The sequence below is a fragment of the Lissotriton helveticus genome, chromosome 9 (assembly GCF_964261635.1).
Source record: "Lissotriton helveticus chromosome 9, aLisHel1.1, whole genome shotgun sequence".
NCBI lineage: Eukaryota > Metazoa > Chordata > Amphibia > Caudata > Salamandridae > Lissotriton > Lissotriton helveticus.
Genome location: NC_136070.1, coordinates 1,095,573,098 through 1,095,597,633, shown reverse-complemented (window position 1 = coordinate 1,095,597,633; position 24,536 = coordinate 1,095,573,098). Strand labels below are relative to the sequence as shown.

Genomic DNA, 24,536 nt, shown 5'->3' with positions numbered 1-24,536 from the left:
GACACAGACTTTCTCCTGAAAGCAATTCTGGAACAAATGCAAACACCCTGCTCAAAGTGGGAACAAACTACCTGAGACTAAGGAAAGACCCTATGATGATAGTGCCGAGAAAAGCTTTCAACCACAAAGCCAGACTGATGACCACCTCCATTCCTCTACTCTTACTGAAAGAGCCAAGGTACAAAGGGACAAACGTGGTTCTCTGTCCCGTGGCATAAATGGAACAAGGCAATGAACTTTTTTTTAAGAATCCTATAAATGTTGAGGAACACTGGCTGCATTTGGGTCAGATTAGTTTTCCAAATACTACAAAGCAGTGGCACCAGTCCCTGCTCACCTAGACAGTTAACATAAAGTATACAAAAGAGTGCTTACAACACTTGCGAGGTGAATTTCTTGAGAAAGGAAAATGTAAGAATTACTCTCTGAAACCATTCAAAAGGTAGCCCTTATTAGTATTGTAGGGCTGCAATATAGAAGTGCCTACAGAGCTATTTACAAACGTTACTTTTTCAATTGTAGTTGAATGTTAAGTCTGTGGGTTTCAGGCTCAAAATAATCAGTCTATCATCTAGCCACGAATTGCAAATGCTGATTTGATTTCTGAGGCAACATGTTTTCATATTTAATATCAATCCCTTTAACTTCAGAATGGCAGCACATCTCCCTGTGTTTGCCTCTTTACCAATAACAAATTCAGCTACAGCTCCCAGCGTTCTTTAATTGGTTTAAATAAAGCTCATTACTTAGGATATGCTGTGAATCACATGTTCTTTCTCCAACATGACAGTCCTTTACCTTCACACTAGCCTTGGGAAAAACCTGATGTTATTGAGTGTTGCATGTGGACAGGATGTACTTTCCACACCCTTTCATAAAGAATACGTCTTAATGAAAGAATAGTCATACCTCTTGAATGGCCTTAAGCAGATCAGGTATTTCTGATTTTAATGTCATTCTAATAGAAGAACAGGCTCACGTCGAGTACTGAACCCAGAACACCTGAGGCCCTTGGCATCTTTAGACAGGTGCTTCATGGGATTCTTCGGGTGGCCCACAAAAGAGAGAGAACACCAGCCGGGAAACATCCTGTCCATCCAGATCATAATTGGAAAGATTAGTAGCAAGATACATAATCAACCGAGATAATTCGTTCATCACTGCTACAGTGTACACCTGCCTGGATACAATTATAGATTCATAAACTCAACCTTGATTTGAACTTCCACTGTATTGTTGCGGAAATATTAGTCACAGAATTCATTGTGTTAAAAAGAAACAGTTTTTAATTAAAAGCAACATAAAGGCTACGTTTGAAATAGAAGTGGGCAAGGCACTAAAAGCTCCAGCCAGATGCCTGGCTCTGACTCATCTCAAGCCCAAAACGGACCCTCGAGCCCAAAACGAGCTGAGCTCTAATGTGACCATCTTCGTGGGGTATAGGGAGTGTGAGAAACTGGATTGTTGGTTGAGGGTGGGTGTGAGCCATTCTCAAGCAACAACCACAATCCTTGTCATGATGAACTACACCAGTCACTAAATTAACCTATAACCGTCTGATAACTTGGCACAAAATCAGACCAGCTTAATTTAGAGGCAATGCGTAAAGTATTTATGCAGTATACAAACAGCAATAAAGTGACAACACAACACAAGAAAAATCCCACACTAAGGTGCCCATTATGATCGCGGACGGACTTGAGTCCGTCCGCGACCATAGAGGAGGAGGGAACCTCCGCATGTCCTGCGGAGTTCCCTCCTGTGCAATTAGGATGTGACCGCCACCCTGGCGGTCACATCCTCTATTTTTAACATTGCGGCGGGTGCGGCTTCAAGCTGCACCCGCAGCAATGTTAAAAATGCACGCATTGCATTTGCATGCACAAAGTGGCAGGCACCGCGCGGTGCCTGCCGCTCTGTGCACGCAAATGCAGGAGGGTACCATAGGTACCCCCCATGTGCACTCCCCACCCCCTCTTCACCCCTGGGGGCCCGCAACGGGCCCCCAAACAAGAATCCGTATGCCTTTGCACGGCGGACATGCCGCCGTGTAAAGGCATTGAAATACAGACATCCTAATATGGTGGACGGTGTCTGAGAGACACCGCCACCATATCAGGCCTTTTCCGCCGCGGTTGTAAGCCAACCGCGGCGGAAAAGCAGCGGACCTAAACCAGGACCCACCAGCCATCCTAATGTGGCGGTGGGGCTCTGGTGGGTCCGCAGAGGATTTTCCGCATCCTCCGTGCCGGCGGAGGCTTCCGCCGGCCCGGAGGATGCGGAAAATCCTCCATCATAATGTGCCCCTAATTTTGGAACATAGAGTAAAATGTAATAAATTATTTGACACAAAAACAACAAAAATCCAATCAGTAGCAATGGAGATGTACAGGTTTAAAGATTTCAGGTAAGTGCAGCACTTAAAAGCACAAATCGCAAATAGCGGTTATCTGGTCATGTGAGACTGGGTAAAAGACACAAGTTCAGGCCGACTACGAAGGAGCACAGGCTAGAAACACGCACCAGGTGATTCCCACTAAAAAAGTCATCTTCCCAAAGTCCAGCATGAAGAGTCCAGTTCACGGTGTAGGAGGCTGTGAAGAGCAGCAAGAGCATTATGGATGGTCAGCACTGTAACACGAGGTGTAGGCCAAGTGTAGTAGATACTCTTCGCTGTAGCGCAAAGATCCTGTCAGGCATCATGGATGGTCTTTGTTGGAGATTTGTGCTTCAGGTCGTCGCTGGTGGTCGCTGTAGCGCAAAGAGTCACGTGCAACGGGGTTCGCTTTTGCGGGTGGCACGGGTGAAAAGTTCATGGCGTGAACAGGTTAATTCGTGGTCCGAAGAGACCAGAACTTTAGGATTATTCCTTGTCTTCAAGCAGTTCAACTGATGCCACACTAAAGGTCCAGGACCTGAGGGACATCTCTTCGGGATCTGGAACTCACTCCACCAGAGGCTAGAAGGGCTTAGAAAGGTCCAGTTGCCGGTTTTGGCAAAAGGCCAGCTGGGCAGATGCAGGGAGACATTTGGAGCTTGTTGTGTCCCTGTAGCTCTAACAGGAGATCAGCCAGCTGACGCTTGAAGTCACTTCAGCCTGGGATGAAGAGTGCACGTCCAGTAAGCACAGGTGTCCTTCTTCAGTAGTATATACAGTTCCAGAAGTGCCTTGAAGACTTGAATCTGAGCGTCCAATATTTATAGTTGGTGCCAGCGTTGTAGTGGGAGAAGCTTCTGGAGTTTCCACCTACAGGGGTTTCTGGAATTTCCTACCTTCCTGCCCTGGTCCCAGTCTGTCTGGGTGTGCAGTAGGTTAGTGTGATGTATTTTGCATGTGAGCTGAGCTAGAACCTTTAAAATGCAAGTATGGTAGGTGACAGCTCTGCACGCCCATTCTACCAGAGATGGCCCATCCTGTCAACACCCAAAACCCTCTATTGTGATACTGTCTGGGAGGAATACACAAAGGCCAACTGCAAACTACACCTAGTCATATGACCTAAGGACAGGCTGCACATATTAAATGTTCTAAGGTAAACAAATGTTATCCTATGGGAGAGGTAAGCCTTGCAATATTGAAAAAGTAAATTAGAGAGTTTTTCCCTACCAGGACATGTATATCCTAAAAGTATGTGTCCAATATTTTTAATATAGTGCACCCTGACTTAAGGGCTGTGTAGGGCCTACCCTAAGGGTGATTTTTATGTATTAAAAAAGAAGGTTTAGAGCAATCTGAAGGTCTACTCTGCCAGCACAAAATGGCAGTTTAAAACTAAAACAACAAAAGATTTACGCTGTTCCCTGGGGAGTAAGAAAGAAAGAGGGCGTAACCGAGCCCAACAAGATGTGGGGGGAATACCCCTTCCGTAATTAAAACCCTCACACACCCAGCAAGCTAGGTGTCATGCTTCATCATTTGAGTTTTGCTCCTCGTCAAACTGGCGCTGCAATGTTTGACGGGCTCCCATAAAGCGGCTCTATACCGGAGATCTTTTGTTCCTGCCAGTTGGTGCATGTGGGTATGAGGGTTTTAGGGAAAGTGTAGACGTGTGTGTGAAAGTGGGAATTTCAAAAAAGTTAGTAAATCCACGGGAATTTTAATGGTGTGGTTCACTAATTTATTAAAAACAGTGAGCAGGGGGGGCGTGGCTAGCAGCCAACGATGGCGGCCGCAGCTTAGGGAGGCTCCTGCGGTAAGGCGGCTTCCCACATAAATCCGGCACATATATCCTGTGCAATTCTTCTGCTTTCGGGGCAGAAAGGGTCCGGTGGCCGTGCGGCGCCCCGAGTGCAAGAGGCGGAGAGTCTGAGGCTCCGATACGGTCGGAGTTCCGAGGCGAGAGGAGGGGCCTGGTAACATCCGGACAAGCAGCGCTGTGTCCTGAGGACGGTGGCCGAGCGGAAGTGAGGCGTGGCCGGGTGCTGACGCCGGAAGTGGCGGCCCCCCCCCGGCGCCTCGCGGACACAGCGAGCGGCAACATTCCCTGGCGAACCTGCAGACTGACGGAGGGCGCCCTGCTGGCGCCGGTAACTGAAAGCGGCTCCGGAGACAGGGAGGTGGCCGGGAACGGCGCAGCGGCCCGTGCATTGGCCCACCTGGGACCCGAACCGGCGGACCATCGAAGGGCGGGCTCGCCATCCAGTGACCGGGAAGAGGCCCCGGAGGTGTGCGGGGCAGGGATCTGCTGGGGGCCACGACTCCTGAGTGGCGCCGGGGTCTTCCCCCCCCCCCCCCTCCCCCCCTGCGTTCTGAAGCACCGGGCGGCGCTGGTGGTGGCCGTGCGTCGCCCTCATTACTCCGGCGGCCCTGTGGAAGGTATCCCCAAACGTCGGAGCCTGGGCAAGAAGGGCAGGGGTCCAGCACTACACGTCCCGGACTGCGACTGTATATTACCGGGTGGTCGCTAAGTGTGGGGGTCATTTCACCGGGCTATATCTTTGCAGCAACTGATTATAGACCCTACGCGACCAGTGCCAAGTGCGAAGCAACCATATAGGGGGCGTACATCCTTCACCTGGCCCGAATCCAGCGACGACCCCGGCCTGCACACGCTCTAATTGCTGGTGGTACATTATGGCGCAAAGGGGCCCCAGAAACAGTTCCACGCAAGCGAAGTTGGACAAATTTGCCTACGACAAGCACCCCCCCCCCCGCAGGAACAACGCAGGCAGCCCGGGAAGGGGGCAGACTCGGAGGGAGCGAAGAAAGCCACACTAGAAGACGTCCTGACGGCGCTGGCTCAGGTGCAGGCGACGGTGGGGGCGACGGCGACAGAGGTCACCCTGATCCGAGCGGACCTCCAGAAAATCAATGAGCGAGTGAAGCAAGTCGAGGTTGTCACCAAATCACTGGTTCAGGATGTCTCGGACCTCCAGATTGAAATGGGACAGCTACGGGCGGACAACAAACTACTCAAGGAGAAGCTGGATGACCAAGAAGGGCGCTCACGACGGAACAACGTCCGCATTCTGGGAGTGCCGGAATCGGAAACAACTGGAGCGATGGACCTATACGTGGAGGACATGATCAAGAACAAATTACAACCTAAGGGCCTGTCGCATTTCTTTTCTGTGGAAAGGGCACACAGAGTACCGGGGGGAAAACCGAAAACGGGGGGCCCCCCGAGACCGATCCATGCAAGACTCTTCAACTTTAGAGACCGTGACGCCATTCTGCAGGTGGCTAGGGTGGCGCCGGCGATTCAGATCCAAAACTCTAAAGTGTCATTCTTCCCGGACTACACAGCAGAGGTGTCCCGGAGACGGAGGACTTTCCACGAAGTGAAGAGAACGCTCCGCGAAAAAGAATTGCCCTACTCTATGCTATTTCCGGCCAGGCTCCGTGTGGTAGCTGACAAAAAGGTCTGGTTTTTCGACTCCCCTGATGTGGCCAGGGACTGGCTGGAGGGCTGGCACACTGTGAGCAATAATCGGAAGTCCAACAGGCACAATAAGGCCCACCGGGCGGACAGCCGGACAGGCTCGCAAACTTCAGGAAGAGGGGGGACGGAGAGGTCCCCAGCCCGAGACCTCGTGGAGAATGAAGGGAACGAACGCTCGGAATGAGACAATGGGGTCACCCTGACTCTTCACCTAGGAACTATTGCTTTATAGCTGCAACTGGACGCTGGCCTGCTTTGTCCTGGAAGTAAGCAGGGATGCCGCCTGCCGGGGGAGACACTCTCCCCCTTACACGCAAGTACACTGGTTTGGGGAGGGGACAAGCACTCTGCTAAGTTGGGGGGGCGGGCAGTTGGAAGTCCCTTAGGCAGGGGGGCAGGGAGGGGGGATTGTTTTGAAGTTGTTTGGAACACATATATATGGTCGAGAACTGTAACACACCACTCATGTGACATTTTGGAACGTTGGTTGAAGCGGGGAGGTGGGGGCTGCGATGTAAGAATGCGCATTGCACAAATTAGTGACGTTAACGAACGCATATGGCGGATGACCCTACTTTTAGACGGGGGGACGTAGACCCGGATTCCCGGGGATCCCCGTTAAAATTAATGACATGGAATGTACGGGCGCTGGGGGATAAGATCAAGCGGGGACTGGTGTTGCTCACACTCAAAAGGCTGAAGCCCGCTTTAGCGATGCTGCAAGAGACGCATTTAATGGGTGGGGCGACCAAGGCCATGGATCGGAAAGGGTACAAAATGTTGGTACATTCGGAATTCTCGTCCGGGTCCAGGGGCACCGGTATCTTACTACTGAAATCCTCACAGTTTATTCCACTACAGACTAAGGTTGATGATCTGGGTTGCTTCGCCACAGTGCAGGGACAGTGGGAGGGTAGACTCATTAATCTAGTGTCGGTATACATCCCCCCTGCACTCCACTCGGTACAACTCCCGAAATTAGCTGAATTCTTACTGGCCCTTCCCGAGGGAGAGGTAATTCTAGGGGGTGACTTCAACGCCATTATAGACGCACAGTTAGACCGGTTCCCGGTGGGCGGCCCCGCTGGCAATTCCTCACACTTCCAGCGCTTCATGTCTGCCATGGGTCTCCTTGACATGTGGAGAAGCTCCCACCCCCAGTCCCGGCAGTTCACTTTTCACTCCGCTGTACACGGCAGCCTTTCAAGAATTGACCATTTCCTTACCCTTGGCAACAGCTCCCATCACATAGACACCATAGACATACACCCCAGGGGTGTCTCTGACCACTCCCCGATCACCCTGGAGATGTCCACTCACGAGAAGGTGCGCAGGCGGATATTCCCAATACATGCTGCATACTTAAAGATCCCCAGGGCCCGTAAGGCCCTTAAGACAGCAACAACACATTATTTCACTGAGAATGTCAACTCCGTGAGTTCGTCGGAGGTACTATGGGAGGCATACAAGACGGTATTTAGGGGACAAGCGGTGACCTCGATCGCGGGTCACAAGAAAGATAAAGCCCTGGAACTCGCTGACTTAGAAGTAGGCTTACAGAAACTCACAATGACACATGAACGGCAGCCCACACCGAGCACGGCACACGCACTCAACATCCAGCAACAACTCTACACGGATCATCTGAGGACTCAGGTGAAGGGCCACATTGCTGACACTCAGAATAGGGTTTATGAGATAGGAGATAAGGCGGGTAGGCTGCTGGCCTGGCTCGACACACGAGACGGCGGCTTTAGGGGCATCCAGCAGGTGAGAGATAGTCGGGGTGTGGTACACGCTAGCCCCGAACTCATAGTGGAGGCGCTGGCGTCCCACTTCGAGGGGGTGTACACCCCTGAGCGGGAAGTGACTTCCGCAATGGCCAAAGAAGCACTGGAAAGGATAGAGATCAGGACGCTGTCGGCAGAGGCCACAGTGGACTTGGAGGCAGATATTACGGCGGAGGAGATACAGCTGGCGATTAACGCTTTGAACCCGGGAAAAGCACTTGGCCCAAATGGCATTCCTATTGAATGGTACCAAGCGAAGCCCGAATTACTGAGTACCCATCTCTTAACAATGTACACAGAATGTCTAGAGAAGGGGAGGCTCCCGCCTGACCAAAGACTGGCCACTATTGTGGCTATCCCCAAGCCCGGGAAACCACCGGAGGATTGCGCCTCCTATCGCCCCATTTCGCTGCTTAATGCAGAAGTTAAAATCCTTGCCAAACTTATAGCGTCGAGGATTATGCCACATCTGGCCGATCTTATACACCCAGATCAGTCCGGGTTCATGCCACACAGGAACACGGCACTGAATTTGCGCCGACTGCATGGGGCATTGGCAGGGGCAGGGGCACTCACATCGCCGGCGGTTGTACTGACCCTTGATGCCAGGATGGCCTTTGACCTGGTGGAGTGGAACTACCTGTTCGAGGTCCTGTCCCGTATGGGCTTCGGCCCCAAGATTATAGCCTGGGTGAAACTGTTGTACGCCGTCCCGGCCGTACAAGTGGTGGCCAACGGACATATCTCTCGCACGTTCCCTCTGGGAAGAGGCACTCGCCAGGGATGCCCACTCTCACCGCTGCTGTTCGCAATTTCGCTGGAGCCCTTGGCCACCATGGTACGGACCTCGCCACTGTTGACAGGGATTAGCTGGGCGGGGGGCTGGGAGGACCGGATATCCCTCTACGCGGACGACATGCTGGTATATCTCACTGACCCGGAGCAAGGTGTGCCGGCCCTTCTTCGACTATGTGACGGCCATGGGAAAATCTCTGGTTACACCATCAACTGGGCCAAATCGGAGCTGTTTGTCCTGAGGGGCCCGGCTCCGGCGCTGACCACGGACTGCCCTCTGAGGATTGCGGGTTCCTCCTTCAAGTACTTGGGCATCCATGTCACTGGGGACCCTGCGGAATTCATGGACAAAAATTTGACTCCCCAAGTTGAGCGACTGAAGCAGGATGTAAAATTCTGGGCGGGGCTGCCCCTCACGCTGTTGGGGAGAGCTGCTCTATATAAAATGAAGTCTTTACCCCGCTTCCTATATGTACTCGAAAATACTCCGTACCCCGTGAGCCCTAAGTTCTTTCAACGGGTGGCGGCACTGGTGTCCAACTTGATGTGGGGCAACCTCCCGCCGCGTATCGCGCAAACTAAACTACATAGAGGGTGGTATGACGGCGGGATAGCACTCCCCAACTTGACGATGTACTATTGGGCGGCGCAGCTAAAACCCATCAACTGCTGGTTGCACACCCCACAGTCCGAGCCTGCATTCCAGGCAGACAGGGCGCAACTGGGCTTGACCAGCCTACTGGCCCCACTGTATGACCGTACAAAGGCAAATAAATTGGAGGGACCTACCAGGCTAACCACGGCACTGTGGCATAAGGCAACCGCAGCATTGGGCTGGAAGGGAAGAATTACGAAACTCACACCGCTTTGGGACTCCAAAGTCTTTGGCACTCTGCGAACCAGCAGGGGCTTCTCCCAGTGGGACACAATAGGCATATCTACAGTTGGGGGACCTTTGGGAGGGAGGCGCGGTACTCACCTTTGACAGATTGCGGGAGCTGTTCGACCTTGGAGAGAGGGAGTTATACAGGTATATCCAGATCAGACATGCACTGCTAGCGGTCATTCCCCCCGACAGTACATTGCGGGAGGCATCCCCACTTGAGGACCGGCTCCTCACTGAATACATGGTTGAAAAAGCGACCTCCCTAATATACCGTAAACTACTTAACAACCTACCAGACCCACTGATTAGGCTCAAGGAACACTGGGAGGAAGAAATCGGGGAGATGGACGAACATGAATGGAACTTGGCGATTGCATCTCCTAAGGAAGTGGGTATCTCAGCTCGACTGAGACTTGTGCAATTGAAAGTCCTACACAGGGTCTACTACACTCGAACCATGCTCCATCGCATACACAGAACGCAACACCCTTTCTGCCTTCGTGGATGCGGAGAGGAGGGAACCTTTTTTCATACTGTGTGGGATTGCCCGCGTGTCCAGGAATTCTGGAGACAGGTAATGCGGACGATCTCACAGGCATTAGAGATTTCACTGCTGCCTGATCCGAGGCGGTGTCTCCTGAACATATGGGAACAGACAGATGTTTCCAGGCAGGACCAAACATGGGTAACAGTGGGGTTCATGGTCACCAAACGGGACATAGCACAGAAGTGGGGCGCGGCTGATACACCTACAACGACACAATGGGGTATTAACATGGACAGGGTCATGGTGACGGAGCGTGCAGTATACTCCAACAGGGCCTGCCCGGGGAAGTGGAATAGGGTCTGGTCCAAGTGGAATATTTACAGGGGAGGAATTTGCGAACCCTTAGAGGAGGAAGAGCTGGATGAGTCCGATGGTGAGGAGGAGTTGGGCTAGAGGGGCACGGAAGACACATTAGAAGTGGGGGACGGGGGGTGGTACATGGAGTATATGTCACATTAACACACTTAGGTCTTGCCCTTGGCGTTAAGAGAGAGTGACCATAGGACTGTTACTCGGAAGAGCATACACACATCTGGTACTTGGGTGGGAGGTACATAGACACTGGTGAGAGGGACTGACTGTAGGGGGGATATACCACTAAATAGCGAATAGACCTGTTCACCCATAATGCACGATCAGTATGTGTTTCTTTTGGTTGATTGTTAGGCTTTTGTTTCTGCAAAAAAGAAAAAAACACAAAAACCTCACTGATTTCCTAAACACTCCACTAAATGCACCTTTTCTATGTAGCGGTAACCAACTAATGTACGGAAATATGTCAACATGAGCTACGTTGGGCATTACTGCATTCTGACGATGTTGTGATAATGGCGGCCAGCCCGATTGGGTTGTAGGCCAATTGCTGTGTAATCTGTAAGGTGCAATAAAGGTTTTTAAAAAAAAAAAAAACAGTGAGCAGAATGTGACACGCTAGTGCTATGATCCAGCAGTGTCTTAATCTACCTGAAGGACGACATGTTTCATGCTCCGAAGAGCAATTTGTCAGGACCTAAAAATCAAGGGGTGGGTGCTACACAGCAAGGGAAGGGGGAGATACTACCTTCCACTTGGTTAAATCAAGGCAGGCCAGGTGGTCCTGCAGTCTCTAAGTGGGACCTAAGAAAGGGCGACAAAAAAGGTACATCTTAATGCCCACAGTGCATACTGTAATCAAACTAGGTCACCACCGTTGGTTACTTGCTCTTTCATAACAAAAGTGGTTGGTAGAGGGGGGTGGTGTTGGGTTGTTTCTGTATTAAATAGTATAAGTGCCTAGTAATTTACTCTGGTCAAGACAATGCAATCGATCCAATGTAGGAGTAAATATGGGCCAGGTGTAGTGACTGAATCGGGGGTCACGAGAGGCTACAACTGTAAAAAAGAGATGAAAAGTTTTCTGGAAATCTCACCCTACTTAGACATAAGAACGGCTTCAACGGTCGTCTCCTATGTGCTTGATACCCTAAGGTTGAGGTACCTAAGTGGGGGGGAGACAGGAGTAAACGTAGTGGTTAAGATAGGTTGTGACCGAGGACTGGCCGTTAGGTAACCAGAATGCACTTGGTCAACATGAGGTGAGGAAGCAGCGAGCTTAAAGTCACGCATCCCCGGGGGGGCAGCTCAGTCTCCCATTCAGCAATTGAAAAGATGTGCAGAAGCGCCCCACACAATCACGCGGACAGCGATACCACCCGGCCCTGCTCGTGGTGATGGGGCAGTGGGAGGGCGGCAGCGTGGCCACACAAGATACGTGAAGCACAACGACTCACCCGTGGCCGTCAAGGAGTACAGATTGCACCGGCGGCAAAAACATGTGCAAGCTAACACAATAAACCAGCCTCAACTGAAAGTAGGCGGACTATGCGAATGTCCAAACAAGGCCTCCGAGGGCGGAGAGTGTCAGAATCTTACCTGTCCGCAGTCCGGACTTGCCTGTAAAACCTACCCGCACGTCGGGGGGAGGAAGAGAGACCGGAGAGGTGTCTCAGTGGCAGCTTCCATCTTTTGAACGCTCTCGGACCAAATCTCAAAGCCCCCGTCACGTGACGGGGTGCCGTCAGGAAAAATCGCACATGCGCGGTAGCGTTCAGAAACGGCCTCGGAAGGGCACACAAATGTGTCGGCCATTTTGTAATGTATTCAGAGAAACCCAAGGGCTGTGTGCCAAATATGTCTCTGGGGGTGGAGGAAAGAGAACATATGGAATCATGATCATATTTAAAGGGATGCCAAAAATTCGGAATTGAGACATTGGGAGGGTGTTTACAGCCGGGGTGGACTCCGGCAAGGGAAGGAGACAAGGATGATACTGTCAATAACCGTGAAAATTTAAAGATGTAAAGGCCTCAGAGACCCCTCCTGGGCTACACTAGTTGTGTAGTTGACTGTGATGTTGGTTATTCTATGGGTTAGTTAACCAGTGTGGATGGCAGTCAGGGAAGCTAGGACCTATAGGGTGATAAAGGTACTAGGCGAACCACGTCGGGACTAGGTGTCCTCAAGTGGTGTATGTTCTGGGTCAACACCTAGAAGCGTTTGGGTGAAGCAAGAACACACAAATTCATGAGGGTAGTTGGGTGTCTGAGTCAAGTCATGAACAGGCAGCACCACGGGATGGAGTCATTGAGACCAGTGCTGTCTGTGGCCAAGCGGTGGACCCACCTCTCTTCGATTCTAAAGAGTGCCTGGTGTGTGATCTGCTTGTGTGACTCTAATATAGTCCATTTTAGGCTGTCTGCAGAGTGGTACATTTCCAGACAGTGTGTGTAAAGTTTGGTGTGTGTTTTGTGGCATCTAATATTGCTTCTGTGTTCGGTGATGCGTAGCTTCACTTGCCTCATGGTCATTCCCACGTATCTCATCCCACAAGGGCAGGTCAGAAGGTAAATGCACCTGGGGGTGTTGCAATTCGTGTGGTGCCTACGGTGCCAAATGAAGGTCTCAGTGAGTTGGATCTTTTTGCTGGCACTAGTCTGGCCACACACTGAACAACCACCACAAGGATAGTGGCCTGTCACAGGAGGGAGGTCCCACAGGGTTCTTTGTGTGCCTAATTCTCTGACCCTGGGTCTCGTGTGTTCAAGCTGATCTTTAAGGTTGGTGGTGCGTTTAAAGGCGAACCTTGGACGGGGAATGGATAGGTCACAGGAGTTAACAGTGCCCCAGTGTTTGTTAATGATCTTTTTTATGTGTGTGGGACACTTGCTGAAGGGGGTCACACATGTGATGGTTTCGGATTGTTCCTTGGTTTTGGTTTCAAGGAGCGTCTCTCGTGGGTTGTTCATAGCCCTTTTATAAGAGTTTTGGACTTGCCTCTGTGGGTACCCTCTCTCCTGAAGTGTGTTTTGGAGGTGTTTGGCTTCTTTTTTATAATCCTCCAAGGTAGAACAATTTCTCCGGATACGGAGGAACTGTCCAAATGGAAGGTTATCCCTGAGGGATTTCGGGTGATGGCTGTTGTACAGGAGGAGACTGTTCCTGTCTGTCTTCTTCCTATGAAGATTGGTACTCAGACCGTCTTCTGATAACCAAATCCGTAAGTCAAGGAAGGGGATGTTAGAGTCTGAGATGTTGCACGTAAATTTGAGGAAGGGATTCAGTGTGTTGATCCACTCACAAAATGCTTGACAGGTGTTGAGGTCACCCTTCCACAGTATCAGGATATCATCGCTATACCTGCGCCACAGGGACAGGATATTTTTGTAGGGGTTGTCATCACCCCAAATGCAGGTCTCTTCGAAGGTAGCCATGTAAATACAGGGCACACTGGGGGCAAATGTACTACCCATCGAGGTTCCCTGTACATGGTGGTAAATCTGGGCCTCATATTCGAAGAAATTTTCAGTGAGGGCCAAAGATGCACAGTCCATGATAAAGGGAATAGGAGTGGGAGAGGACCAATCGTCTTTTCGTAGGGCCACTTCTACTGCCTCTAGGGTAGCTTGTTGAGGGATATTCGTATACAATGCCTCTACATCAAGTGTGATAAGAAGGTCCACCCCGTCCCTCCCATTGATGTTGTTAATCAGGCGTAAGACGTCTCTAGTGTCCTGGAGAAAGGAAGGTATTTTTCTCACTAGGGGTTGTAGGAACTTGTCAATGAATTTGGACAGGGGTTCGAGTAACGACCCAATCCCCGATACGATGGGCCTACCGGGGACTGGTGAGGTGCCCTTGTGAATCTTCGGTAAGGTGTAGAAGTATGGTATCCTAGGGTTATCAGATACCAGAAAGGAAGCCTCATGTGGAGTGGAGAGGTGTGGCTCACTGGTTAGAGGCGGCAGACCTGTAAGCAGAGAACGGCCCGGGACCAGGGTTCAATTCCCGACGCGGCAGGGTCTTGGACCAGGGTCAACGGACTCGATAATTCTCGCCTCAGTGCCTACTCTAACCAGGGAACACACTCGGTAACTCTGGGCATTAAGCTTGTCTCATCTCTACAACGGCCCCCCACAGACGCCGGGGATGCCTGGTTTCACCCTGGAGATACCCAGAAATGCACCATCTCACAGGGAAAACCAGGACGGGTTCCCCAGCGGTCTACAGCGCCAGGACACTCGGGTAGAGTAACAGTGCGCTTTACAAGTATCCCACATTTACATTTACATTTACATTTACATTTACATATGTTTGCTGCTCCACCTGTTAGATTCGCCTTCCGTAACCAGAGATGTGATCTGGGCCGCGAGTCTGTGCTCAATGTGTGGCCAGACTAGTGCCAGCAAAGAGATCCAACTCACTGAGACCTTAATTTGACACCGTAGGCACCACACGAATTGCAACACCCCCAGGTGCATTTACCTTCTGACCTGCCCTTGTGGGATGAGATATGTGGGAATGACCATGAGGTAAGTGAAGCTACGCATCACCGAACACAGAAGCAATATTAGATGCCACAAAACACACACCAAACTTTACACACACTGTCTGGAAATGAACCACTCTGCAGACAGCCTACAATGGTCTATATTAGAGTCACACAAGCAGATCACACACCAGGCACTCTTTAGAATCGAACAGAGGTGGGTCCACCGCTTGGCCACAGACAGCACTGGTCTCAATGACTCCATCCCGTGGGGCTGCCTGTCCATGACTTGACTCAGACAACACCCGACTACCCTCATGAATTTGTGTGTTCTTGCTTCACCCACGCGCCTCTAGGTGTTGACCCAGAACATACACCACTTGATGACACCTAGTCCCGACGTGGTTCGCCTAGTACCTTCATCACCCTATAGGTCCTAGCTTCCCTGACTGCCATCCACACTGTTTAACTAACCCATAGAATAACCAACATCACAGTCAACTACACAACTAGTGTAGCCCAGGAGGGGTCTCTGAGGCCTTTACATCTTTACATTTTCACAGTTATTGACAGTATAATCCTTGTCTCCTTCCCTTGCCGGAGTCCACCCTGGCTGTAAATACCCTCCCAATGTCTCAATTCCGAATTTTTGGCATCCCTTTGTATATGAACATGATTCCATATGTTCTCTTTCCTCCACCCCAATAGACATATTTGGCTTACAGCCCTTGGGTTTCTCTGAATACATTACAAAATGGCCGACACATTTGTGTGCCCTCCTGAGGCCGTTTCTGAACGCTACCGCGCATGCGCGATTTTTCCTGACGGCACCCCTGTCACATGACGGGGGCTTTGAGATTTGGTCAGAGAGCGTTCAAAAGATGGAAGCTGCCACTGAGACACCGCTCCGGTCTCTCTTCCTCCCCCCGACGTGCGGGTAGGTTCTACAGGCAAGTCCCGGCTGCGGACAGGTAAGATTCTGACACTCTCCGCCCCGCGGAGGCCTTGTTTGGACATTCGCATAGTCCGCCTACTTTCAGTTGAGGCTGGGTTGTTGCGTTAGCTTGCACATGTTTTTGGCGCCGGTGCAATCTGGACTCCTTGACGGCCATGGGTGAGTCGTTGTGCTTCACGTATCTTGTGTGGTCACGCTGCCGCCCTCCCACTGCCCCATCACCACGAGCGGGGCCAGGTGGTATTGCTGTCCGCGTGATTGCGTGGGGCGCTTCTGCACATCTTTTCAGTTGCTGAATGGGAGACTGAGCTGCCCCCCCGGGGATGCGTGACTTTAAGCTCGCTGCTTCCCCACCTCATGTTGACCAAGTGCATTCTGGTTACCTAACTGCCAGTCCTCGGTCACAACCTATTTTAACCACTACTTCTACTCCTGTCTCCCCCCCACTTAGGTACCTCAACCTTAGGGTATCAAGCACATAGGAGACGACCGTTGAAGCCGTTCTTATGTCTAAGTAGGGTGAGATGTCCAGCAAACTTTTCATCTCTTTTTTACAGTTGTAGCCTCTGGTGAACCCCCGATTCAGTCACTACACCTGGCCCGTATTTACTCCTACATTGGATCGATTGCATTGTCTTGACCAGAGTAAATTACTAGGCTCTTATACTATTTAATACAGAAACAACCCAACAACCCCCCCCCTCCCAACCACTTTTGTTATGAAAGAGCAAGTAACCAACGGTGGTGACCTAGTTTGATTACAGTATGCACTGTGGGCATTAAGTTATACCTTTTTTGTCGCCCTTTCTTAGGTCCCACTTAGAGACTGCAGGACCACCTGGCCTGCCTTGATTTAACCAAGTGGAAGGTAGTATCTCCCCCTTCCCTTGCTGTGTAGCACCCACCCCTTGATTTTTAGGTCCTGACGAATTGCTCTTCCAAGCATGAAACATGTTGACCTTCAGGTAGATTAAGACACTGCTGGATCATAGCACTAGCGTGTCACATTCTGCTCACTGTTTTTAATAAAGTAGTGAACCACACCATTAAAATTCCTGTGGATTTACTAACTTTTTTAAATTCCCACTCTCACACACACGTCTACACTTTCCCTTAAACCCTCATACCCACATGCACCAACTGGCAGGAACAAAAGATCTCGGGTAAAGAGCCCCTTTATGGGAGCCCGTAAAACATTGCAGCGCCAGTTTGACGAGGAGCAAAACTCAAATGATGAAGCATGACACCTAGCTTGCTGGGTGTGTGAGGGTTTTAGTTACGGAAGGGGTATTCCCCCCCTTCGTTCCCCCCACATCTTGTTGGGCTTGGTTACGCCCTCTTTCTTTCTTACTCCCCAGGGAACAGCGTGAATCTTTTGTTGTTATAGTTCCAGGGCCCGTACGCTGGACCCCATTAAAAATTGCCCTTCCGAATCCCCTTGATTGTTAATTAGTTTAAAACTACACACATAGGCTGCAATGACAGGCTGGAACATGTTTTGAAAGGCTACTTAAGTGGGTGGCACAATCAGAGCTGCAGGCCCACTAGTAGCATTTAATTTACAGGCTCTGGGTACCAGTAGTACCTATATAATAGGGACTTACAAGTCATTTAAATGTACCAACTTGGTGTGTGCCACTTTCACCATGCTTAAAGGAGAGAGCACACGCTCTTTAGCACTGGTTAACAATGGTATAGTGTGCAGAGTCTTAAGGGCAGCAACAATGAGCTGAGGAGGAGTGAATGTAAAATGTTTGTGGGAAGACTACCCAAAGGCTGACGGGTCTAACAAGGAGTGTGAAATGAAAGGCTGCAGAATGTCAGATTTTTTTTAACATGTAATAACATTTAAATGTATGTAAATTAGCTGTCCAAATATTTCAAAATATGTCGGTAGTTAGGAAAGCACAAATGAAGCTAATTTTTGGGTATTCTGAAGTGTGATGCAAACAAATACTTTAATAGGAGCAAAACAAATCAAGACTTTTTTTACTTGGTGATGTGCAAATGACAAATACAAATATTTGTGGAAACCCAATTTCCACGCATTATAATTTGTGAGCTATATCGTTCTGTTCTGTCAGTAAAACTGGGTGTCAGTGCGAGTTTTGTGGTCATTTCTATGAAAGATGTGCTGTCTGTAAATGACGGTATGGTACCACACCATGCTTTAGTAATATATGTGTGGCAGTGTCCTCCAAGTGCACCACTGACTACATACCACACCCTGCCACTCCGCTACTGAACGATCGTTACTCATTTGCTATATGTGTTCTTGGTGAGACTTTTCGATTTTTCACAATCCCTACAACTTTGGTGATGTATCATTGATGGTAGCTACCCCACTCTGAAAATTGTTTCAGCACCACTGAGAACACATCAAGGTTGAATTACTGAAATGCAGAGGGCCAATGAACGTGACATCATATACCCTTTGACCCTCCCCAGAGGAGAACAGCCATTACAACGCGGGGATTACCCCGCACTGCCATTACAACGCGGGGATTACAACGCAAGTCGTTACACCGACTTTCGCTGGAGGGCGCTGTTGGATAGGGAATAGTTTAATTTTCTATCCAACACCTTCCCTACTGTCAACGTGGGCTGGAGTTGGAATAGAAAATTTAACTATTCCACTATCCAGCGCCCTCCAGCGACGACTTTCGTTGTAATCCCCGCGTTGGAATGGCATACAACCCTCCCCAGATTACCCTTTATCCCAGGCTTGGCTTCTGAGTAGTCTCCTTTTTGCTTCTCAGGTGTGAAGGAAAGAGAAAAAACTGTGGAAACTGCTCAGAATCGACAGGACTGTAAGAGCCCTGTTTAGTTTATGTTACTGTCACCGCCACAATGATCCCTAAGACCAGAGTCTGCAAAGAGACTGCGAGAAATGCCAAAGATCAAGGCAGAGGTATCACTTGCAGCCCCTGTTGCCCTTAACTGGCATATATATAGGTGCAAACAAAAAAAACAATGAAAGTGGAAGGTTTGCACACTGTCCAGCCAGCAGCCCTCATGACCTCTCTCGAGCGACCATTCCCGAGGCTGAGGTAGCTCCATGTGAAATGCAGATTTTGCAGAATGTACTATTGGCCAGTGGGGGCAAAACTGAAACAATTGAGTTGTAGTTGAACATTTATCAAAGGATAATTAAGTAATTTTAAAAAAGTAAAACTCGGAATTCAATGCATGAGCACCCACATCTCAAAATATTTTTTAACTACAACTCTGATCTTCTCTTTGATGAAATAATGATTGTGTTTTGTGGTGGTTTATGTATGTTATAGGTAGGGATACATTTATGCCACTAACTAGAACAGGGGCATCCTACAAAAAAAGAGTAATGTGTCAGGATGGCATGGAAAAGTAGCATTTTTGATAACTAGGACCATATCTTCATGTAGGAACACTTTCTGAGCAAGGCAGTAAATTCAAGAAGAACTGTTTCATTGTGTATAATGCTGTTTAAATAGTTTTAAAGCACTGTAGCAATTATTCTCAAGTGCAGTAAAACAACAAGGTGATGGATGAAATGCTTGAATTAATTACATTCACTGGCAATTGCCCGGGCCACCGACCCATCCATTGTTTTTAGCCCACCATTCCTCCTCAGATTTGACCCAGCCATATGCAAATCAGTCTTGACCCTGCTCCTCGTGTGAATAGTCCAGCTCGAGCCACCAGGCCAGGTCTTCACAGATCCAGAACACAAGCAATCTGGGACCAGTTTTGCCCTGGTTGGGGCTCTTCAGCCAGGTAAAGCTTGGTTTCAATGGCACAGTAAGCCCGGGACCCACATCTGAGCATACCCGGCGCACTTAGGGCATAAATGCAAAAAACAAGATGATGGATGTAATGCTTGAAATAAACTCAGCCACTGGCAAATACTTGTATTTCAAAAAACAATGGTCCCAAGCGTTAGAAAGAATAGGGCAATCCAGATGAATATAGACCAGAATTGGAATCTATATTTTACTGTCCAGCCGGACAGACTATTAATAGCATAAATAATAATATATATAAAAAAATTAGTCAGAACAATTTACCAAGCGGGACACAACCTGTGTCCAGCTATCACAAATACAAAACCAAATGACATACATACAAAGGCAAAGAAGGCCAGTCTGTAAATATTCCACAGTTATAACCGACAATGATATGAAAAATACACTTTTCTGTGCTCCTTCTAATACAGTATTTCAATCATCAAGTGTAACAATGTCGACGACGTTTCGATCTTTTAAATTTAAGATCATCATCAGGACTTATAAATGGATGCCTCGATGTTAAAACAGGGGGACAGGGTCGTCAAAGGGATAGATATGTATTTTTCATATCATTGTCTGTTATAACTGTGGAATATTTACAGACTGCCCTTCTTTGCCTTTGTATGTATGTCATTTGGTTTTGTATTTGTGATAGCTGGACACAGGTTGTGTCCCGCTTGGTAAATTGGTCTGACTAATTTTTTGATATATATTACTATTTATGCTATTAAAAGTCTGACCGGCTGGACAGTAAAATATAGATTCCAATTCTGGTCTATATTCATCTGGATTGCCCTATTCTTTCTAACGCTTGGGATCATTGTTTTTTGAAATACGATATACCCCCAAAGGTCCCAGACCAATTGCTACTTTTGGGTCCCCTTGTTTCTTGTAATGACTGGCAAATACTTGGGCCGCACCCCAATCCATTGTTTTTCGCTCCCCATTTGCTACCTGAGTTTGGACCCTGCCATATGCATATCAGTCTTGACCCTGCTCCTCATGGGAACAGTCCAACCTTAACTGCCAGGCCAGGCCCTCCCTGAACCAGAACACAAGCAACCTAGGACCGGTTTCATCCAAGTTTGGGCTCTTCAATCTCCAGTGGCACAGAGAGCCTGGGATCCACGTCTGGGCATACCCGGCGCACTTAGGGCGTCAAATGCAATAAATAAAACAAGGTGAATGATGGAATGCTTAACTTATTCTCAGCCCTGGGTGAAACTGGTCGTGGGTTGCTTGTGTTCATATTCAGGGAGGACAGACTTGGCAGTTTCGGCTGGACTGTTTTGATTGGAACAGGGTCAAGATTGAATCGCATATAGCTGGGTTCAAACAGTGCTGACATGTTGTGCAAACTATCCATGGATTGGCATGCGGGCCAATTAATTTCCAGTGGCTGAGACTTATTCAACCATTGCGTTCATCACTTTTTTGTATATTTTAGTATGTCACCCTAAATGGGAAGGGTAAGCCCAGACATGGGCCACACGCACACTGTGTCACTGGAACCAAGCTGTTGGTGATGAGCTTATTACCAGGGTGAAACCGGTCCTGAGTTGCTTGTGTTCCTGTTAAGAGTAGACCGACTTGGCAGTTTCGGTTGGACTGTCCCGATTGGAGTAGGCTCAAGATTAATTTGCATTTAGCTGGGTCCAAACTGAGGTGACATGGTGTGCAAAATAACAATGGATTGGGATGCGACTCGAGTAATTATCTGTGGTTGACATTAAATCCAGCATTCCATTCATCACTTTTTTGTATACTTTAGTGTATCGCCCTAAGCAGGACAGGTATGTCCAGACATGGGTCCAGTGCAAACTGTGTTACTGCAACCAAGCTTTAACTGTCTGATGTGATCATAACTAGGGATAAAACAGTCCTGGCTTGCTTGTGTTCCGGTTCAGTGGGGACCTGACTCAGCAGTTCGGGTTGGACTGTTCTGACTGGAGCGGGGTCAAGATTGATTTGCATATAGTTGGGTCCAAATTGGGGTGACATGGTGTGCAAAATAACTATGGATTTTTGTATACTTTAGTGCAATCATTCTCAAGCCCAACTTTATTTTGCTAAAACGTGGAAAGAAATTCTGTTCTTCTGCGAGACTCAGTCTAACAGGCTTTTGGCAAAATAACAGAGTATTGCGATCCATACTGGCAGGTGCAGGAGAAAACAGTTACAGTGGTAGAAAGTAGTGAAATTTTACTCATATTAAGTGAAGGTTTATGTCTAGTATAAGTCTTCAGTGTTTCTTTGAGATATATTGTGTAGCTCCACTACTTGTGGGTAATTGAAATATCTATATTTAGGTCCCTTACCAGCCTTACCACATGGGGCAACGGGCACTGCCATTTTTGATTTAAACTGAGATTTATCACAATTCTTTCATTCAGTAATCACGCTGAGCTCAAATGTTTCTTACCTACGAGGTTGGTCAATCTAATCATTTCCATACTTTCTTTTGTAGATTGAAAAAGATGACGAGGAAGGTAAAGAAGGCCTTGCACCGGAATTTATTAAAGTTAAGGAAAACCTGAGAAGGATTTCAACAATCTCGGCTGATGAGAACCCAGAGTAGCTTCTCACAAGATATCTTCAGATGTGTAGACGACTGGTGGCTCTACTACCTGTACACTGACATCTATGTATGTGGTTAGCCTCACAGCCATGTCTTTGGGTCCGCTTCTCGATATTAATGCCTGCTTCGGTAGAAATGCACAGAAGGGCTCCAGTGTCAGTGAAATGATACTTTGAAATATCAGACAAGTATTTCACTGGGTAGGGTATCACAAGTGACGACATGAAAGACTACTCATTAGTTCTTTGCAGAGTGTCTCAGCGCATGCTAACAACACCCATTTTCATTAAGTTTGTGTAATCCTCTTGTGGGCTCTGTGACTTATAACATGTGTTTAAGGGAGGGGCACTTGTGATGTAAAGGAAGAAAAACCATCAAGTGAACCTGGCAAGAGCAATTTATTAAGAGCTGTTCAACTGTGGCTTTGTCTCATATTTTGTAATATCTTAATATCCTCAGGTGTATTTCTGTAGAGCTTATGTCTCAACTGTAGAAGAACAATATGGTAACTTTGAATATGTCGAGAAAACTCCTTCCTGAACAGTCATGCAACATGTTATTTTTCTAAGTTGGAGCATGTGGCAATTGTTTTTAACGGAGCTAAAGGGTGTGTGGTCCTTCTTTTAACTTTTACAGCCGAAACATTCAACCTTACAGCTACAAGTGTATGCAGACTTCTTTGAATGTAATGGTCTACTACTGAGTCCTGGCAGTCGAATGCTACCCAAGGAGCAGCCAGTGTTGGGAAGGCGGAATCTCCAAGGCACTTCTTTATCCAGCTGCATGCCCTACTTCTCCTACAGCAGAACAAAGGGGAAGCACTTCTCTGGTATCTACCTAAAACCAGACCTTTGCACTTCTAAGTAAAGTTTTTTCTTGGTGGTCTCAAAAGACATTAATCACTCCAAGAACTTGGCACTTTCTAATAAAATAACACAAAATAACCCACTGAACCTCTTGGTCATTAGTAGACTTTATGTGCCTTTGGTCAGCCGAACTGATCCATAAAAAAAGAATGTATTAGACTCTATTTACTGGGAACGTATTTATATAAAAAGTCAAAAATGGCTGAGTTAATAACCGTTTAATCCTATTGTCACACCAGTACCTTTTACACAGCATCTATTATGCTCCACTAAGGTGGCCCAGCCATTGAGGATACACTCTCATAAGCTTGAAAATGGGGAATGATTGACTTGCTGGAATCAATCTTTTCTTAAACTCTGATTAATAATGTGACTAATTTCTAGATTAAAATGTAGTTACTATCGCAGACACTGACTGAACATTGCAGCAGCTCTTCATGACCATAAGTCCCAGTTGTGTATGTACAAGTAGAGTATGCTTTTATGATTTCCTTCTGGCTTCTACTGTATGCACTTCCCACCTACAATCATCTTGAACCATTACTTCAATCATCCTCATCATCGTCGAAGATGTAAACAGATGTCATGTTTCACAATGAAACCATGTTGGCATAGCAGAATCTTCAGTGCAATTTGTTCTCACTGCTGAGATGTAAAATTAGGCATCAACCTTCTACAGAAACAACCCTGTCTCTGTATCTCTTGAACGCTTATTGTGGTCATATCATGTCCTTTGAATTGGAAACACCGAACTATGGGGCATATTAGCAAGAACCTCGTTAAAATTATCGCCGGTTTAGCGGCAGGAAACTCAACTCTACATACTACAAATGCTCTTTAACGTTTATGCACATCTACAATACACAGACCTACACAATGCATTACTGTGCTAAATATAAACCATATATTTCACTAAAAATTAGTTTAAAGATAATAGAAAGGATTTATTAAAATTAGGAGTCCTTTCCTTCCAAAGTAGCTGTCTTTTTCGCAACATTCTCTAGTTTTTGAAAGGGTCAATTTGAAACATTGTAGACCACTAAGAGACATCAAAAGCACTGCTCAAACTCGATAGCCGTTATGTCCTTGTTACAAATTAAGTCATCCTCTCATATATCATCCAACAGTATTTAAACTATCCAGTGTGAAAAGTAAACAAAAACCGCCAAAGTATTCGACTCGCATCAGTATTACATTTTCTCAGTAGGCTAGGTAACACGCTTTTATCAGGCTCACCACTTTGGAGTTGATGACGGGCTGGTATTATAAGAAAAAATGACTTTCTTCCCTACATAGATATCAAAATAAATATTTTACATTGGTATTAACTAATTAAATTTTAAAAATACATTGTTTTAAGTGTGAACATGTTTATTTCATTGAATTTCCTACCATTTGTCAAAGTACCTGCATTTTCAAAACCTATTGGTCAGGGACATTTTAAACAGATATTGATACAGTATTGGTTGTCCAAGGCTTTTGGGACCTTAGCAGCTAATTTACGCGTGTTATGCTCATTTGGGAGGTACCCAAGGAGGGTAGATGATCACCACCTACTACATTCACCTCTGAAAGCGATTGTTACAAATGTTTTGTGTTTTATTTTTAGTCATGTTAGGAAACATGGATGAAACAACTGTGTGTAACTTTGAAACATTCTTCTTGC

General features: G+C 47.7%; 1 protein-coding gene across 3 annotated transcripts in view; it reads left to right on the top strand.

The window, feature by feature from the left end:
* Nucleotides 1-24,218, top strand: part of FAM107A (family with sequence similarity 107 member A) — a 764,756-nt gene extending 740,538 nt beyond the window's left edge. For all 3 annotated transcript variants that reach the window (XM_078661506.1, XM_078661507.1, XM_078661508.1), the window contains one exon: nucleotides 21,894-24,218. In XM_078661506.1, coding sequence (XP_078517632.1) covers nucleotides 21,894-22,004 — 111 coding nt within the window. In that variant the 3' untranslated portion in view covers nucleotides 22,005-24,218. The remainder of the gene's footprint in view (nucleotides 1-21,893) is intronic.
* Nucleotides 24,219-24,536: the final 318 nt, after the last annotated feature.